Source organism: Drosophila willistoni (genome assembly GCF_018902025.1).
Source record: "Drosophila willistoni isolate 14030-0811.24 chromosome XR unlocalized genomic scaffold, UCI_dwil_1.1 Seg144, whole genome shotgun sequence".
Lineage (NCBI taxonomy): Eukaryota > Metazoa > Arthropoda > Insecta > Diptera > Drosophilidae > Drosophila > Drosophila willistoni.
In genome coordinates, this window is record NW_025814057.1 from 5387193 (window position 1) to 5408184 (window position 20992).

The 20992-nt window shown below is 38.7% G+C and overlaps 1 protein-coding gene across 1 annotated transcript; it reads right to left on the reverse strand.

The window, feature by feature from the left end:
* Positions 1-5893: 5893 nt before the first annotated feature.
* On the reverse strand, positions 5894-10128 carry LOC6639385 (microtubule-associated protein futsch). The gene is made up of 3 exons (XM_002062134.3): positions 9949-10128; positions 8662-9145; positions 5894-7355 (listed from the first exon to the last, which is right to left on the reverse strand). Exons 1-3 carry the CDS (start codon positions 10115-10117, stop codon positions 5894-5896), a joined length of 2115 nt encoding a protein of 704 aa, XP_002062170.2. The 5' UTR covers positions 10118-10128.
* Positions 10129-20992: the final 10864 nt, after the last annotated feature.

Here is a 20992-nt window from a genome sequence, read left to right on the forward strand (position 1 = left end):
ACAAAAGTTTCAGTTACCCTTACATGAATTTTTAAAAAAACCAAACTTAATATTCTAATGCGAATTGCAATTGCAATGTCAATTGCAAGTTATTTATTGGATATTTTTGATTTTTAAGTTATTTGTGATATGTAAAACCTTTTTTCAAAAGCTTCTTTTGTTGATTAAAATTAAAATTTACGTTCTATTCTATTAAAATTCGATTATTTTCATGAATATTTTATGAGATTCCATTTGGTAAACTAAATAAAAATCTCTCGCATCTTGTTTTGTGAATAATTAATAACAAATTACTAGTAATTTTTGTAAGAAAAGAACATTAAGACAGTTTTTAGTACCATAATTTGGTTTATTATTGCAAAAATTCTCAATTATTAGTCATTCCATCTGTAATTTGGTTGTTTCTATAAATCTATCTCTCAGATATGTCCTCTTACTTATCTTATGAATTAGTTTGAATTAGTTCTTGATTCTATTTATGGGTAATAGAAAAGGGTATATGGATATATTGAGCAAAAAAAAACAACAACAAAAAACAAATGCAGATAATGTACATAGTGACTGAGATACACAGAGAGGGACGACGACAATTGTGATCATTTGTTGTTGCCGTTTTTGGTTTCTGTGGCACTCTTGCTCTTGTTTTTGTTTTTGTTTTTTTGACTGTTGTTGTTGTCATTATTTATTTATAACCAAAACGTTTCATTTTCATTTGGCTTTGGCTAAGGGAGCCGCCAAAAGTTGTTGTTGTTGTTGTTGTTGCTGGCTCTTGGCTGAAACCTGAAAACTGGGTTACTGGCGCCTGTTTCGGGCTACAAGATCGTGTCATACGATTTCTATCTTTGTGTGACTACGAAAGCGACTACATTGTCGAATGCTGAAGAAGAAAACTCTTGAAACCAAAGCAAAAAACAAAAAAAAAAAACAAAAAAACAAATCGGCAACAGGGAATAAAAGTTGCATGTATGACTGCAACTGGGACTGGGACAGGAGACTGTTGACTGGAACTGGCGACTCTTTTGAAAACAAAAGTAAAGTGCCAGAGCCTGCGGCGTGGGATGGGGTTAGGGTTGGTTTGCCAGCTATTTGCTCCACTATGAGTATATGTGCCACATATAGACAAACGATTCGGCCATACTTGACTTGCACATGACTCACACAAGACAGACTCAGACTCAGAGTCAGAGCCATAGCCAGAGCTAGAGCCAAACGCCAGTGGCAAACTATGTATAGTTGGTCATGGGTTTGGTTTGTTTTTTTTTTTTTTTTGCCTTCGGCTCTAGCTTGGCTCTGGCAGGGCATCAAACTCTCTCAATGTTGGAATTGTCGTCATTTGTACTTAACCATAAAGAGAGTCAATTTACTAATTCATGAAACAATAGACAATAACAAGAATAACAATTATTTCAAGGCAATTAGTTTTGGTTGGTCTTTAAAAAGACCTTCACATATTCTAGCCTGAACTTGATATCAAAATAAATACATTACCAACTTTTCATAGCTAAACTCATCAATCATGACTTGAAACTTAAGAAGAATAAGAATAGATCTTTCAAAAGAATGTTTTTACGACTGTAGGAAATTCGATATTAATTTAAATTTTGAATTATTTATAGGTTCTTTTTATGTTTTAACTTTTTCAATAATAATTATTAAGTTAAAGTTTTTTAAATCAAAGTATTTGTAAATCGCTGCATTTGTTAGAGTACTTAAAGTTCGTTCTATGTATTGATAGTTGATTTGCTTTTGTTAACATTTTCAGGGCCCTTCTCTGGTCTCTGGCAGTCAGTTGCAGTCACAAAAAAATAGTCACGAATTAGCGCACTTCACATGGGACTTTGTTGCAATGTGGCTGGGTAGGAGGGGCTTTAAGTGGGGGCTGTATGGTGGAGAGGGAGACCCTAGACTGACACATATGGTTAAGAATATGCAAACTGGGCGATCCAGCTGTTGACACAATAAAAACGCATTCTGTTGCAACAGAGTTAAAAGACCGAAAAAAAAAGAAAAACTCACTGCAGCTATCGTCGCGTTTGTTGCTTAAGTCTTTTGTTTGGCTGACGCATGAGCGAATGCTTGAATGCTCGAATGCAGGGAACTGAACTGTTGTCTGAACTGATTTATGCGCTTGACCGAACGCTTTACACTCACAACACCTACACAGCACTGAAATTTCCATTTCCCTATTAATATTTCTGTATGTGTGTGTGTGTGTGTGTGTGAGAGAGTGAAGTTTCTTTTCTAGTTATCAACTGATAAGTAGCTTATGTAATGGTCAAAAAAAACACAACAAAAAATGGGTTAAAAGTCGCTCTGACAGTTTAATTTGACACTTTTCTCACTCACTCACTCACTCACTCTCGCTCTCTCTCACTCTTGCTGTCTCTGTCTGTCTGTCTGCCTGTTGTCTTCTTCTTCCTCTTTTACTCTGCTTTCCGCTTTCTTACCCACTAAAGTCGAGTGCTGCTGCTGCTGCTGGCAGGGGGATGACAGAGTGGTTTTTTGTTTTGGGTATTTTCTTTCAATTTTGCTTAACAAGATTTTGTGTATTGAATTGTCATTTCTTTTGACAATTTAATTTGGATTATGCGGAGGCTACTGAATACCCAAAAAAAAAAAAATAAAATACGAAACGAAACGAAGACCAAAATAAAAATGAAAACGAAAAACGATAACTTGCAAATTGAAAATCATCGAACACAAGACAACAGCATAAAAATTATTACTCTGACTCTGACTCTGGATTATTATTGTGGTGATTGTGCTACACGAAACTGGACGAATGGGCCATTAAAGACAAAAGAAACGGCTCTTAAAAACGCATTGAAGAAGCGTCGCTGCCATAAAAGCTGCTAAAAACAAAATACTGGCAGCAGGAGCACTCTCAGCGGCAATTGCAAGCCAGGCGACAGCATGCACCGGGCTAAAAAACCAAACAAGCCAAAAAAAAAAAAAAATAAGAAAAAGAAAAAAAAATATATATACAAAATTATTAATGGTTGGCCTCGTCTGAGCGTTTCCGTCTTGACCCAGGTTATGCAAAATGTTAACAAAAGGCCAAACGAAAGCAGTCGAAAAAGTAGAAATGTTTGTCTAACAAATGATTGCCATTTTGTGAGGAGTCCCGGACAGCAATTCCCGCAGTCCGATCAACAGCAGCAGCATCAGCCATCCAGCCAGCCAGCCAACCGCTGCAAGTGCGTCTTATAGTGAGCAAAATAATATTAATTGAAAATTCGCATGTTTAGCATGAACAAAAAAAAAAAAAACAAAATCGGGAAAATTTGTTGGTTAAAATATTTGGCGTTTTTATTTTGAATTTGCATGCTTAAATGTGTAAATGGCTCTGTTAACGGTTCTGTTAAATTTGGTCGAAAACTGTTATCCAACTGCAGTTGCATTTGTGTTAATTTTAACAGGTCATGTAAATGAATGGTGAGGGGGAATTGTAAATGTAAATTGTAACAAATGTTATGGCGGAAGCTCTGTTAAATCAAAAACTCAAAAGAAATACAACAACAACAACAACAATAACAGCAAATGAAGGAAAAACTACAAAAATGGTAACAGGCAGCAGGCATTGTCTTCTCCTTGGTCTTGCCTTGTTTTTGATTTTATCGCATCTACAATCAAAGTTGTTGCATAAACTTATTGATTTGCCATGCTTGATGTAGTTGTTGTTGTTGTTGTTATTGTGGCGGCTGTTGCTGCCTCTGAACATATAAACAAATCAGCTGGTGTTTGCCGTTAACAACAATTGCATAAATCAATTTTACACAGAAAATGCAATGTAGTTGTTGTTGCAGCTGCTGCTGCTGCTGCTCCTGCCCACAGTGCGTACATGTAAATTTGATTAAAAGCACGTTTTACCACAAACAGTCAAAGCGACAGACAGACAGACAGACATACAAGCAGCAAGCAGCCAACAACAATAACCAGCAATAGCAACAAGAAAATGAAGTGCTAAAATGCATTTTTACCTATTGCTAATTTCATTTTGGTCTTGGCCTCAAATGACGCCTCCATTTATGATAAATGAAAGTAAAAGTACAAACACACTTACATTTCATAGATCATTAGCGGTTAGCCTGTAGTTGTAGTTGCCTCTTTTTTTCAGTTTTTCTGTTTTTTTTTTGTTGCCTGTTGCTCTTGGTATAGCTGTGCGTGGCCTAAGCCATGCGTTCAATGAACCAAAGTTAACAACAAAAACAACAACAGCCGACAGATGTAAAAGTCATTAAAAAACAAATGAAAAAAAGAAACAAAAAAAAATAGAAATGCCAAACGAACTTCAAACTCAAGCTCAAACTTGTTCTTTCACTTTCAATGTCACGCCAAGGCAAATATAATAGAAGACCTTCAACTTTACCCTGCCCTCCTCCCCCACCTGTTTCTCCGTTGGTTAACAATCAGTAAGCGATGCCAAGCAGTGGGTATTGAGGGGGGTATAGAGTAAGGGGAGGGTTGACTAAAAGTTTAGGGGGGTCCTTGGCGTAGCTGCTGCTTCTTCCGCTTGGAAATTAATTGCGGCATAAACCAAACATTTTTGCGAGTCAATGTACGTAATTTGAAAATCGTGCCAAAATAGTTGCAAAGCCAAAGCCAATTGTAGAGCTGCAGGTGCTGCAAGAGTGAGACGGGTAGATAAATGGGGGGGGGGGGGGGGAGGGGGTGAGAGAGCACCTACTACTAACACCCCCGCAAATATGTCTGAGGTTGGCTTGCTTGTTGCTCTCTGCTCGAGTCATTTGTCTGCATGTCGCTTTGTTGAATTGTCTATTTGTTTGCCAAAAAGTGCCATGAAGACAAGTTGTTATTGTTGTTGTGGTTGTTGTTGTTGTTGTTGTTGCTCTTGTTGTTGGTGTTGCTGACTGCCTGCTTGCCTGCTGCCTGCCTGCCTGCCTGCCTAAAAGCAATTTCATTTACCGCTGCTGAGACTTGAGACTGAGTCTACAACAAATTACTATCATTGCTGTTAATAGTTCATTAAGTCACGGCTGAGAGAGGGAGATAGACAGAAAGCGAGAGAGATAGAGAGAGTGAGGTAAGGTGAGCTGAAGCGACATGGCAGTCATGGCAGCCCCGGCAGTCGTCATATGGAATCATGGAAACGTAAAACCAACTTAAAAACTACCTAACCAACGGTAAAGCAAAAACAACAACAACCATAACAAAAAAAAAAAAAAACGAAAATTTTCAAGTGGCAGAATAATTGAGTGAACGGCAAGATAAACATTTCAATTTTGTTATTAAGTCATCAATTAGACAAACAGAAATCATATTCAGAGGCTTTTTTAAGTACACACCGATACACACACACACACACACACACAAACACATACGGTTGATTGCGATTTACAACTTGGAATTGGCTTTATTCCAATATAGATTGGCATTTGTTATTTAGGTTTAGATTGTATTCAAAATTGAGTAATTAGGATCAGTTTATATATACAATGAAAAATGAGAAATTTAATTGATCATAATGATTTACGATTAGTCAATTGTACAACAACTATAAAGTTCTCTTTTATTATGGGCAACTATTCAAAATCGTTGGGCAAACATACAAACAAACATATTTATTATACATACTTACAACAACAGCAAAAAAAAACAAAAAAAAAAAAAAAAACAAATTTATAGTTAGATTTTAACGACCGGAACCTCAGATAGGCGAGTCGTTGACTTTTGCCCAGTTAACTTAACTCCACATGGGATTGAAATCGTTTCTAGTAAATCAGATCTAAATCGTTGAATCGAATGCCTGAGGTTAACCGTGTAAGTGAACACAAATATACGAAATTCACTTAACCAGGTCAGAGGAGATGAATATGGCTAATAGTTTTACACCATTCTCTTGCCATTCTCTATTTGCCTTTCGAGTTGGTTTCTATTGCATCACAAATTCATTACAACAAATATCACAACGTTCGAGAATTTTATGTGTGCTGCCAATGGTCTTCATTGTTGATCCAGTCAGTCCATTTGGTTTTGTACTAATTGTTGTTGCTGCAGTTGCCGCCACTTTCACATTCGCAGTGTAATCCTTGCGCATTATCCAGGGTGAGGTGCGTCGAGAACTTAACAGGGATGAGGTATTCGACATATGCCGCCTGGGATCGCTGCAGGATTGTTGCGAGTTCAGGGAATGCAGCGTGGCATTGGATCCCCTTAATAGCTCCAATTTGGCCAGGGCAACTTCCAAATCGGTATTGTCGTATTCGGTCATTATAACTTGATCCGGTGACAGGGATTTGGTGCTGGGTGTATTTAAATTGCTTAGGGGCTGTATGATCACATCTACACTAGAATCGGATGAGATTCTGGATGGTGTGGGTGATGGCAATCTTGAGGTGGTTGATGTGGCTAAAGATTCGTTACGTTCGTGATGGCGTTCGTTTCTTTGTTTTGGGCTTTGAGGTAATATGGTTTTTGGTTTACTATGACTTATGGCAAGGGGCGTGTCATGTTTGGAAGTTGATTGATTGTCGTCGGTTGGTCGCATAACCATTGCTGGTGCTTCAATGGCTGATGGTGGATGGACGGAGCGATGTTTCTGCTCGAGCTTTGTTTCGACCCTAATCGGTGTTCTTGGGGATTTTGCTTGACTCTGCTCCACGTCAACTCTAATGGATTCCATTTCCACTTTGGCAATGGGCTCAATTGTTGGACGATTCTTTCTTGCTTCTGATTTTTGGCTCATTGCCGAGTTTGGAGGTTTCTCTCTTTTACTGGGTGTAATAGATTCATTTATGCCCCGATTAGGGACCTTTGGAAGCAGAGAATGTTGTATTAATCCGGCACTAAAACGTCTGCCATATTCTGGCTCCTCGGCCACAGCAGCCACAGGCTTGCCCCTGCCCCAGGGCGTTATCCTCTCTGCGGGAACTCGCTGTATACCCGAGCCAATGCGATTGCGATTGCCTATCGGTAGACTAATGCGTTCACGCTGAGGATTAAAGTCAAAGGTTCTGGCATTGCTGGCATTGGACAGCCTCGAACTGGCACGTGATACACTTGCCGGCTGCTCGGATCCCACAAATTTGGCGTATTCTCGCTGGCCACGTCGTACGGGTGCCGGTGTCAAGTGGCCACTCGAGAGATCCGACTGTGAGGCACTGGACAATGAATTGCCATCGCTAAAATGACCATCATAATGATGCGGCTTATCCCGCATGCTCGTGTAGTCTTGATAGACGGAAAACTGATTCTGACTATGGCCAAAACTCTCGTACGGTTTGAATTTGCGACTTTTGGCCAATTGATCGGCAAACTTCTCCCATTCGGTAGTGCTCGGACGTCGTTGTTCATCCTCATTTGCCTCGTTCCGGCGACGGCGTTGCCGACGACGTCTACAGGTTATGTTAGGGTTGTATTTGTTTGGTTTTGGATTGGTTAATTTATGTTTTAGTTTAGTATATTGAATTATCATGTAAATTATGTCGAGTATTTTCTGTGTGTGTGTGTGTGTGTTGGCTTTGGTGTTTTGTGGTGAAAAACTATTGCACAAAGTTACGAAATCCTCATATACAATAAATCTATTTTTCTTTGGCTTGTTAATCATTTCGCTTGAAAGTAAGAATATGAATTCAAAATTCGAATTAATTTTAAATTTATTTTTGCAAAAACTGGCTAAACATTTAGTTTTTGAGATTTAAATGCAAATTCAAAGACATTAATCTAACTTGAAAATAAAGGTATGCATTTTTTAAATGCTTTAAAATTGGACTAAATTAGAGTTTCAATAAATTTAAGCGCTATTGGAATACTTTGATGACACTTGCTCAAAAGGTGAAGTTAATTATTAGTAATTTCTATGCCAATTCAAAGCTTAAAAGCATTAATATGAGATATCACTTACGAAAATCGGGTAAAGTTTGGCAAAGTTACAAATTTACAAAGTTAAGAGTTTTTAAGAATTTTCAGAAATGGGACTTCTCTGAATCTGTTTCAATTATTTCAATTATTAAAATATGAATTAGAAATTACTAGAAATTTGGACATTGGAAAAAAAGAATAGTTCTTTAGCCCAAATTTTGCATTTTGCTAACTTTGGCAAGAGTTTTCTTTAGCAATTTCGATGAACCGAAGGATTGCATAATTTGTGTTGATGTCTAGGGACAACTTTTCTTTCTTTGGGGAAATTTCTGAGAGAAAATATTAATGTTTTAACCAGATATCCCAAGCATTATTATTTTGGTGAGGTGGAGTGTTGATTGTTGAGTTATATATATGTAAGTATATTACCACTACTACGTACAAGATTGGTTGTTGCTGTTCTTGTTAGTTTAGGATGTTTTGCTCGCAGGTAAATAAATGCAGAGTATATGATATGTACAATAGAAATAGAAATTAATTTATTTACAATTTACACATACAAAAACATGTTGTTAGATAGACGGAAAGAGAAAGAGGGAGAGAGAGAGAGAGAGAGACAGAGAGAAAGAGAGCAGTAAAATTCAAGATAAGTATCGGGGCTTTTCGAGGCATCAACTACTTAGATGTAACTAGATGATAATTACTATGCAAGCTACGACTACAAACTAGGCGAAAACTCAGAAACTCAGAGTGCAGCTTTTTAACCGAGTGGATTCAAGGGTGCCGCTACGTAGGATTAGGCTATGATGCAGCATTTTGGTGATCTCTAGGCTTACTTACTCCACGGTGGTGGTTGTAGTTGTGGAATTGGTGGCGCTTGCATCGACTGTAGGCGGATCTGGAGCTGGAGCTGATATAACTTCACTTGCTGTGGGTGCATCGACAGGTACTTCCACTTGGCCACTTAATTGTGCCAACTCTTCTAGCGAAGGTTTTGGAGTCGGTGGACTTTCCTCCTGATTGGCCAAGGCACGTTCAATTTCTGGCTCGGGTGTGGAAGTCTTCAGACTGTCGGCATCAGCCTGAACTAGCTGGGGTGTGGGAGCACGTGACGAACTCATCTCTGGCAAGGCATCGCCAGTGGCTTGGGCACCACCCTCTGCCGTATCCAGATGTAAGCCATCCAAAACTTTCTGTTTTGCCTCATCCAAAGCCTGAGTGCCATCCTTAAATGCATTGCCCAGCTCATTGGTTATGCCTGCCACAGCCGTGCTGACTGTTTCCTTGGCTGTATCCAAGGTGGTGGTAAGAGCCTCTGTGGCATCTAGTCGAAGGCAAAGAAAAGAAGGAATGTATTAAAAGGTCTTAAAATCTCCTCTGTCTAGAAATCTGGGTCACATATACATATGTACTTGAAGTGTTTTCTTTGTATTTCATTTAAATGAAATTTTTCATAGTTGATTTTATTTCCTGTACTGTTGGAATTATAGTATACATATACATATATACAGTATATAGATTTTTTAACTGAATGCTTGGCTCTTATTTAATTCGCTGACGGCCCAGTCACGCAACTAAGTCGTTTTTCTTCATATGCTTTTAATAAAATAAATGAGCATGTAAGGTTGGTAATATACGAGTAACTCCACTTTCACTTGCGACCCACAAACAAAAATAAATAAAAGAAAACAAAAAAAAAGTGCGGGAAAGGCCATGGCAAACGAAGGCGCAAGCACGCATTGCCCATTGCCCATTGCCCATTGGCCATTGTCCTTGTTATTATAATAAGTAATAAGGAGTGTGTACATATACATATTGTTATAATAAATATTGGATTTTTCCTCCTTTATTTGCCTCATTGCCTCATTGCCTCAACGTATTAATAATGTTGATGTGGTGCATTAAGTGTAGAACCCTAATATGATTATTATTATTATTATTATTGAAAGCCAAATTGATCAATGATGGCGATGACCTTTGTTCAGAGGAATTGTAATGCTGATGTATCCTTGGAGGTTAATGCTATTTTTAAACGATTACACATGCGCTTTTAAAATGTCATCCACTCGACAAAATGCACACACATCGCACACCACACACCGCACACCACACACCGCACACACACACCTTCCATAGCCGCCTCGCCTTGCTGCTTAACATCACCAGCCACATGGGTGGCAGCTTTCAACATTTCACTGCCCGCAGTTGCCACCATGGGAGTGCTGCTGGCGCAGCCCATGACTTTTAGTTCACTGATTTCCTTGGCTATCAATGTTTGAACTAAAGGTCTAATCATTCCAAATTCATCTGTCAATCTATCTATGGCACGTTGCTTTAAAAGTGAAAATGGGTTGTGTTTTTTGGATTATTAAATATTAATATGGATGGGAAAAAAAAAAACACGCCCGCCTTTGGTCACGAATGTAACGCAACTGAACTGACCCAAAACTAAGCTTAGTTTGGACAACTAGAGTAAAGTAGAAGGGTCAGTTCTCCGCACTGTTAGCACTCAGCAACTGCCTCATTTGGCCATTTAGCAATTCAACAGCAAGTACTCACTCACTCACTCACATACTTACATATGTATGTTGGCCGAGTCAGACCTGGGGCACGCAACAGGACGCGAACCCGGGCCCAGTCCCCGAACCCCGGACCTCAGTTCGAGTGGCGGTTCGAATGTTGATGTGCGTTTGCACTTTAAGTGAACCAAATTGCTGAGGTCATGCGCGTTGGGCGCACACTTCGTCATAGGCAAAAAGGGTTTTGAGGTTCTACAATGGACAAAGCAAACAACAAAAAAATAAAAATCAAAACCTAACAATAACAAAACACAAATGAATATAAGTAATGCAATGAGGCCATCTTTGATCACACCGAACTATCTATGCACTTTACTACGAATTGATCGTACCATAATCATACAAAAGGATCAAGAGACAATATGACCTAATCGTAAAACAAGTTTAGAAGACTATTCCATTTAGATTCTCTACTTGGTTTCTTTGAACTTCTTTCCCTAGTTTAATAACCCTCTATTTTGTAGTAAGTGTATGAGAATGAAAAAAAAAATTGGCTAGAACTATGTACATATATGTGACTTGTATGGCGTGTCCAGATGGCGTGGCCGACTACGCTTTGTTCAACCGATAGGTGGCGTGGCTTCCAAATGTTATAGTTAGGATTAAATTACTTCACATGTGGATGTCTATACATGGCACTATATACTTATACTTACATATGGTGTCCAATTGTAATTGTACACTCAGTTCTCTGGGGGTAGAATGCTTTCCCTCTCAACATGACAACTCCTTGGTGTTAGTCTGAGAAATGGGAACAACAAATTCGCAGCACAACTAGAGGTAACTTAATTAAAGTATATTACTGTTGCTTTTACATTGCTGCAGAGGTGCAATAGTTTTAACTGAGGAAATTGCTGGGGGGTTTAGCAACTGTTGCTGCCTCTTTCTGGACTCGATAGCTGCACTTGACCAAAACCCTACAAAAAACCTTCAATTCACAAGCGTTTCTCATTTTCAAAAGGGTATTTAATTCGTCAAAGTTTACAAAAGGTTATAAAACTATTATAGGATGTTTAGTCCTGATGGTTGATTCTCCACCAAAAGGTACATCAATAGTCGTCCAAGAAGACGTCTTCCTACTAAGTTCTTTCTAAGTTTCTTTTTCCAACTTTCAAACTGAATAGCATTGAACATTATTGTTGCATACTTCAAAGGGCAGACGTCAAAATTAAAAATATATGCTTAGTAAAATGAAATGCCTTAATAATGATTTAATTATTGAACTTTGATATAACAGAAGAAAAAAAATGACTCATTTGATGTAGTACCAGGATCGATCAGGGGAAAATTTTATGAGGAAAAACGTATTATTAAGCCAAACAAAAACTTAGCAAAATAAGTGTTTTTATTTATATTAAACTATTCTCATATCTTGCTAACAGATAGATTTAAAATAATTGGCCAACATTTTAAATTTAATTAGTTGAAATCCTTCAAGAGTTAAGCTCAACGATGGTTTCTCTTAAGAATTATGTGGATCGTTAAAATTTTATAGATTGATTCTTTTTCATGATATTTATTTTTGTAAGATATATAATCATATGCAAATGAGCAGCGAAAATTTATTTTAGGGTCTCTCTACACAGAGTTCCCTTCTCTTTTGTGTGACTTTTGAATATAAATGAATGCTAGTTAGAGAAACTAAGCCAAAAGTCCCACACCATGACACATTGAGATGATGTTCGCATTGAGTGACAGCTAACATTGGCCATTGTCGCGTTGTTCTGGCAAAATTTACGAAAATTGATTTTTGATTTATTTTAATGGTTGGGGTTTTCTTTCGTTTTTGGTTTACGCTGAGATCTGCAAGCGATTGGCTATTGGCTGTTTGGTTGATGCCTGTTAGCTGTTTGCCTGTTGGCTGTTGGCTGTTGGTTGAGCTGAATGCTTTTTGCGCGTGATTTATGTCAGTCAAGCGCAGTGACAGCGCTTTTCATGAGCCAATAAAGTTGTCTATGTCGCTTTGTCATATTTATATATCATGGCAATATATGTATGTATGTATGTATGTATGTACCGGCAACTTATGTCATATGGTGCTAGAGGGGGAGCCCCCCATGAAGCCTGGGCATAAGTGCCTGCCATCGAATTGTGGACATCAGCATCAACAAACAAAACGGCGAAAAAACGGTGACAAAACGCAATTTGGTTTACTCAAACTAGAAACAAAAACGAAAACAAGAAAACTCGCATATAAATCAGCACAGGCACAATATACGCAGCTGTGTCCGCGGTTCATTAGACTCTTGACTTTTGGGGCTGCCTTTCAGTCTCTTCGTCTCTGACTCTGACTCTGACATTAATTACATAAGCTAAACGGTGCTTAATTATGTGCTCAACAATAGAGCAAAAGTGTTTGTATACTCACATGATGTAATGGGCCCCCCGCGAAAGAGTCATATAGGAGACACAGCATGCGAAAGTTTTGCTACATTGATATACAAAATACTTATTATGATTATGGGAAAATAAGGGTACATTAGCTACAAAAACAACAGCAATGTTATGGAATTTGAATTTAACAATTGGGAAATTAACTAATAGTTATCTCGGGGAAATAATCAATCTTTGATTTTTAATTTTCAAAATCACAGCTAAACTCTTTAGAACTTTTCTGTCATCTATTATATTCACGAAATTGGTCCAAGGTTAAACAAATGTGACAACCACTGGTAAATGGCACACTCTTAAGTCGATGTTCAGGATGTTTTTCCATATATCATTATCTAATTTAAAGTGTTAATATTCTTCTAGCTAGCTAACTTTTCTAAATTCTCTATGAAAATTCAATTGGTAACAAGTTTGTAAGGGTATCAGGTACTTCGACCTATAATGATGCCAATGTTTGTTGTGTGTTCGTTCACTTTCAATACTCATATATTGTATAGGGCCCAAGAATAATGGCAATTGTGAGACGACAGGTAAATGTAAGAAAAATGAACTGACAAAGAGACGGACAGCTTCCTCAGCAATTTGTATGGGGTATTGTCTTTGGCGACAGCTTCCTCAAACACGCTTTGAACTTGGGGACTGAAGGTGGCTTTAGTGCCACATGGACATGTGTTGTTGTTGTTGCGTTGTGTTGTAGATTGCACAAACCCCTTTGGGGCATAAATTGTAATTATGCCTGCCACTGTGGCAAACAATAAATCTCAAAGGTATTTATCGTGCAACATGACAGAAGTGGGTCGGTCGGGCTAGGCCCCAAAACAGATTTTCGGCTCACATTCATACGGAGGATTGGACTGAGAGACTGAGAAGCGTTCGGTGGTGGTGTTTGTGGTGGGTGGGTGGTTGGTTGGTTGGTTAGGTAAATTGAACAATGTTTACAATACATTTATTTACATACATACATAGTTGCCATAATAAGAAATATTTTAAATGCAGTTATGACTAAATGCAAAAGTTATTTTTATGTTGCTGATGTCGATTTGGTTTGTTTGGTTGTTGTTGTTTTGGTTTCGTTGTTGTTGCTGCTGGCTGTCGCTTAAAATTGTGCGCATAACTTGAAACATGAAAAGTTACTTAGAGTTGGAGTCTTTGCGGGGCTTTTAATTAAAAGCGACAGGTTTCGAGACATTTTACTTTGATACACACACACACACACTTACACACTCGCACTCTCAAAACACTCGAAGTCCGTTCTGTTTGCATTGATGTTGCAGTTGCAGTTGCAGTTATTGTAATTACATACGCCGATGTCCAAGCCGCGCCCAAGTCACAGACGAAGAGTTTGGTGATGGACAACAGAGGGGGGGAACGTGGCACGCCGCGGACGCTAACTGAGCGAGACCTGACCCACATTTGACTTTGAAGATGCAAATGGAGCCGCGGCGCCAAATTTATGTAATCAAAACCAACCCAAATGGATGCCATGGCGCATTCAATGAAATTGCCAGCTTGGCGCTTTTTGGGCTTTGATGATGTCAGTTTTAGGCGTCCGCGGCAGAGAGATAGCACAAGAGGAGGAAGTGGTGGTGCAGTTGGTGGTGCGGATGGAACGGAGTATGGTGGGGTGGGGTGGTCCAGGTACAGGAGGCAATCCAAAACCTAAGCAAAAAGGTTATCAATATCTCAAGATCTTGTGTAAAAGTTGCCAACAAAATTTCACTCGTAATGCAATCGCACGCAATGTCCTCCCAACAGAAAACAAAAATAAAACCTACAGACAAAATCTCCAAATGCACTCACTCTCAGAGTGCAGAGTTCCCATCGAAAGTCAAAGGGAAAGCTGCTGCTGCTGCTGCTGCTCTTGCCGTTGATCATGATGATGCCAATAGATGCTGTTGGTCCGGCTAGAAATGGTCTGGAATTTTTAATTATAGCTTATAGTAATTCTTTATATATATACATACATATATATTCTATGGCAGCATAAATCAAATGCTGCCAGCCATTCACACTTGGACTTAATTAAAAGGAAAAAAAAAAAACAAAACTACAAGGTCGATTTAACTGCAACTACGTCGAATTTTGTATTCGCTGACAAATCAAGTCAGCATCTGCCCTTTAAAAAAAGGTTCAGCATCTTTTTAATAAGTAAAGAACTGTCAAAAGAAACCTTCAATAAAAGTTTTTTTTATTAACACACAAAATAGTCTTAGAACTGATGATCTGATAAAGCTTTTCTTTTTAATTTCAACACTTTAATTGTTGTCAAGTTCTCTATCATAATGATCATGCCCTTTCTGAAAGGGTAAATGAAATGGACACAACACAAAAAACAAAATGTGAAAAGAAAAACATTGGGGGGGGGGGGGGGGGGAAAGAACTAGCTACAAACTGGAGTTCTTCTTGAGGCTGAATTTTTTGTTGAAAAATCATAAATCAATGCAGCGCGCGCGAAAGCAAACTAATAAAATTCAATTTGTAATCAGGGAGACAGAGAGAGAGGTCTTGGGAGAGCTGAAGGGAGTGGAGACTCTTGCAACGCCCTACGAGAACTCAAAAACTGAGACGAAAACTCCTCAATCAGTTAGTTGGTATTGGCCAGGCAGCGAGCCAGCCAGGCAAACCGGGCCCGATGCCCGATGCCGGGTGCCCGGTTACCAGATCAGCCAGAAATACCGCAAGAGTTAGAACGAATCAGCGGATCGTTGGGGTTCGGTTATATTGGCGGGATGGCTGGCCACTTCTAAGAATGCAGCTAAATGTATATACCACATATTTATATATATGTACATACATATGTATGTATATTTTGTGGCAGAGAAGCGACGTAGATGAGGCTTCACTTTGAGCTCATAAAAATGAACATGCCAGGCGGCTGTCAGAAAGGCAACGGCGGTGTTGTTGAGACGGCTACTCAAAAAATCACAAAAAAAGCACACACACTCTCACATATACACACAACCCAAAAAAAAAAAACAACAAAATAAAATGGTGAAACAACAAAATATAGCAACAACAACATGATGCTAAAAGCGCGACCAGGTTGAGTGTTGGCTTTTTGGAGTGACGTTTTGGGTTTGGTATCAAGAAGAACAAAGTCAAAGCCGATCGAATGCCTATGGGGCTAGAGACGAGACAACCAACCAAGAGAGATCACAGAGAGAAAAAGAGAGAGAGAGACTAGAGACCAGAGATCAGGCTATGCAGAGATATGATGAAATCGGAGCGTGAGATTTGTGAATTGATTAAAGTGTATCAAAGTCAAAGGAATTGGATCGATATAAGAGCAAATCGATTGAAGAAGTGTGCAAGATCTATAAAGAGGGAGGGGTGGGAATGGGAATGCTGCACAAACATATAAACTAAAATGAACTTTACACAAAAAAAAACAATTTTAACTGATATAAAGTTTAGCTTGTTATCTTTATCAAGAAGAATTAAGTTTAGCATATTATTATTATTATTTTAGTTTCCCACGATATTCCATGAATTTTTAAGGAATTTTTACGGGAAACTTATAACTTTATCCACAGAATTTATTTTGCAAATTGACTAAATTGAAAAAGATTACTTTTCGCTTAGATTTATGTAAAGATTTTCGTTTACATTTTATTCAATTATTGCTCAATTATCCTTAAATATATGAAATAGATATTGGTCATTGTGGTTTTTCCAAAAATATTTCATTGGCTTTGTCACAATTGCCATCTCTAGGCATGACGACGACGATGCTGCTGCCTTATTTCATTTCAGTTTATTCCATTCCATTTGGCTGTTTGGCCCGCTTGTTTGCCATGCTAACCTTGGGGGCACACATAGCAGTTGAAGCCGCCGACCAAGACCGAGACCGAGACAAGAAGCGTGATCATCATCATCATCGTCATCATGAAGAAGAAGTTTGCATGCCATCAGCAGCGGCAGCAGCAGCAGCAGCAGCAGCAAACAGAGTGCCAAAGTGATTGACGCCACATCGCTTCGGTGAGTTTTCTTTTTCAATTTCAAGATCTGCGTGGCTAAATTGGACTTTTTGGTTTTTGTTTTATTTTTCTTGATTGTTGTTTTTCTTTTTTTTGCCCCCTCTGTGTGTCTTTTTGTGTTTTGTGGGTCAGGGTCAGGTGGGCAAATGTCAAACTATGCAGCTATCCAGCAATTGCAGCAGTCGCCAAACCACTAAACCACACCACATACACCACACATACATATGTACATATGTGTGTGTGTGTAATTGCTTACGCACGCGACCAAACCAATGGCATTTGCCTCTTGTCTCCTGCCTGTTGCCTGTTGTCCATATCCACTTTCTTTGCGATTTATTTGAGTTTATGTGTTTATCGCTTCTTGCTAATCTGCAAAAGCTACAGCAGCAGCAGCAGCAGCAGCAGCAGAAGCACCAACAGGCAATCAGTGACGGTGACAGTTGGGGCTACTCCCACAAAAAGAAAAACGGGCCAAGCCCAACCAGGCCCAACCAAGCCAAGCCAAGCCAAGTCAAGTAAGTAAGTGGTAAAAGCACCAACAAAGTCTCGTTGCATGATTTATGATGCGTAATTTGCGTGCGCAAGCGCAAATTGCGCTATAACCTTTTCCATACACACCATCAGCAGCGAATCACCAGCAACATCCAGCAACATCCCATAGCATCCAACAGCATCCAACAGCGTCCAACAGCTTCCTGCTGACAAATGAGCCACTGGTGACCAAGTTAACCCATTAAAGTCAACGACAACAGTTTCATATTTATGTATGCATTTATTTTTTGCGCCGTTTTCTGTTAGAACTTTCCTAAACGAGAGTATTTCCTAGAACTATCATTGTTTGGTCTCGTTTAGCTTGGTTTGCCTTGTTTATGGGTCGTCAATGGGTTAATCGTTGCCAGTGAAAGAGAAAAGTGTGCCAGGCTTATTCTTTCTCCTTTTTTTCTTTTTAACGTGACTCAAATTACCAGCAGCAGCAACTCCGAAAACAAAAAAAAAACAACCAGACTGGGCATATAAATATTGGGGCCGACTGATTTATAATTTCATTGAACTATTATCAGAGCGACAGCCTTCAATGGGCGATGGTTGGGCCACAGGAGAGAGAAAGAGGGAGAGAGGGGGGGAGGCGGACAGGTTGCCTCGCCAAATTGATTAACAATCAAAATAAATCAATACTCTGCCTCAAAGCCAGAAAATGTCAAAAATCGCAACAAGCAAATTGCAATTGCAACACTTTCGCTGCAGATTTTGTTTTTCACACTTGATTTACATTTTAAATTGAAAAGGCAAAACTGAAACCGAGTCCAACCAACCAAGCACAAAAAAAAAAAAACAACCAAAACACAAAACACAAGAAAAACCAGCCGAAATTTCCAGCCGGCAGGCATGAAAACAGCAAAACGAATTGGGCGACATTGTTGCTGGTGTTGTTGCTGTTGTGGCATGGATTTGGGGCATATTGCAACGAATGCCAAAATTTCAGAGTCAAGTCAACTCTATGCACATGAGATAAAGAGATCAATGACAGAGACGGACTCTCCTGTCCTGAGCTGGCCCGGGTCTGATCCGACTGCCATGGCTTCACTTGGCCCGGGTCTACAGGTGAAATGTCAAATCCTTGTGCATTTACACATTGCCAGCCCATACTCGTAATTTAACTCTTAATCGTCCACGCCATAATGTTGTTAAGCCATCTAATTGAAGTTTCACTTTTCTTATATTTATTTTTTGTTTTTTTCAGTCTGGCAAAAGGCAACAGCAAAAGGCAACAGCAACCCGTCGATTGGCCTGACTGCCTGACTGTCTGACCTCTGTGCAGATACATTAATTATCTGTAATGAACGTTTACACTTATTTATTGGCATTAAATCATCGTTTAACGCGTTTTTAGCATGCACTTTGGCGGTCCCGCGTTTTACCGCTCATCCAATCCTCCATTCAACGTTTTAGCCGATGGCCTTCGAGTGCGTCTGCCTTTGTCTGCCTCTTCTGTTTACTCCAGTCAGTTCAGTCGCCATCTCTGTTTTAGTTGCAGTCTTTGTTTCTGGCTTGCAATAACCCAAAACGCACTGTAATATGCATGTCAAGTGGCCGCAAATTACAGCCTGCCCGTCCATGGCACTTGAGGCCGCTTCCGTTTTTCCGAACGTCAAGACATTAAGCAGAATAAGGCTCCACAAATGAACACACACACACACACGAACAATAATATTGTGCTTTAAGTTCATTGGCCGCATAACAAAAATGCCAGCAACTTATTCCATAATACTTATGACTTTGTTTTATGTCACAAAATCAACATGCAAGTCAATAACATTTGGAAAGTCCTTGGAGAATTTCAAAATTATTTCTGTAAGACCATGGAGTATCTAGCAAAATAGCTTGAACAATTCAAATATTTTACTTTAATTTTCAGTTTCTTTTACAAATTCTTTGAATAGGTACTTTTTTCCTCGCTGCTCAAAGGAAATGTCAAAACTTGACTTATCTCTCAAAAAGTTTAATTATAAGCATTTTTGTGTTTTTCTGATCGGTAAATAAAGCCAAATAATTATAATTAGCTTTCAATGCAAATCGCCTGTTAAGATCCTGAAAAAAATAATTCTTATTTTGTTTTTTAGCTCTAAACTTAGCAAATCCCACCGCAGGACGAAATGGTTCTCTAGAAAGTCCTCGAAAATCTCTACAGGTTGGCAAAAACAAAGTTTGGGTCATTTAAGGATGCAAGATATGCAATTTTCTGAAAAGGTAATTTTTTTATCTCCTCTAAAGACATCCAGGACCTGAGAACGTCAACCGATGCGCATAGACAAGAAGCTCAGCCTAGCCAAAGAACACACAATAAATAATCGAGTTATAAGCAATTTTCTGATTTTTAGACTTTATTTATTTTTTTTTTTTTGTATACCTATGTCTATTTTAGCAAGGAATCGATTCACAAATTATCTTAACAAAGCTTTTAACTTAACATAATGTAATACGCCAAACAGTTACTACTAACAATGAAAATTTTAATCTTATTTATATAAATCTATATTTTTAGTGGCATGTTTTCTATTTATTTACTTATACAAATCAGCAACTTAGCGTATCATTGTAAGATATTGCCTTCTCTTCAGCCTGTGGATGGTCCTTTGGCTCGCAAGGGGTCTCGCCAGCCGGTTTGCATGTGTCTGCAGCCTATCATTGTACCTGCTGGTGTGGCAATATATTTGGTCTTCTATCGTTTCCACGTCAAGATCATGGTGTAGTGATGCGCCTCGGATAAACCATGGGCACCCATGTCATCTGCCGCAGAGTTTTGTTTTGAAAAGTTTGCACCTTTTTTCTATTGGAATCTGCCGCCATCCCCCAGATTTGGACTCCATATCTCCAAGTAGGAACTATTATGGCATTATATAGTGCCCGTACTTGTAATTTTTAGCTTGTTAAATTGAAAATGTATTTAGCATAGTTTTTGGGTGAATAATATAATTTATTTAAAAATGTTGCCTACTTATTGGGTAAAAGATTGGGTAATATATTTCGAGTGTCCTTATCCCTGATAAGGACGAAAGTGGTGTCAAGAGGTGTTGGTTTTGAATTTACCGCGCAGGTCGAATTTTTTAATTTAGCGGGCAACGATATTTGAAGTTTAAACGACAAAATTTGCACTGGGAAAAATATGAAATACCAGGCCAACAGAATTACTTAGTAGGCGGCTGGTTTAAAATTATTTTTAAATGCGTAACGGACTTTTGGGCATTTGAATTTTTGAATTCAACTGTCAGTTGGAATATTTGAATTTAGCGGGCAACGATATTTGAAGTTTAAACGACAAAATTTGCACTGGGAGAAATATGAAATACCAGGCCAACAGAATTACTTAGTAGGCGGCCGGTTAAAAATTATTTTTAAATGCGTAACGGACTTTTGGGCATTTGAATTTTTGAATTCAACTGTCAGTTGGAATATTTGAATTTAGCGGGCAACGATATTTGAAGTTTAAACGACAAAATTTGCACTGGGAGAAATATGAAATACCAGGCCAACAGAATTACTTAGTAGGTAGCTGGTTTAAAATTATTTTTAAAAGCTTAACGGACTTTTGGGCATTTGAATTTTTGAATTCAACTGTCAGTTGGAATATTTGAATTTAGCGGGCAACGATATTTGAAGTTTAAACGACAAAATTTGCACTGGGAAAAATATGAAATACCAGGCCAACAGAATTACTTAGTAGGC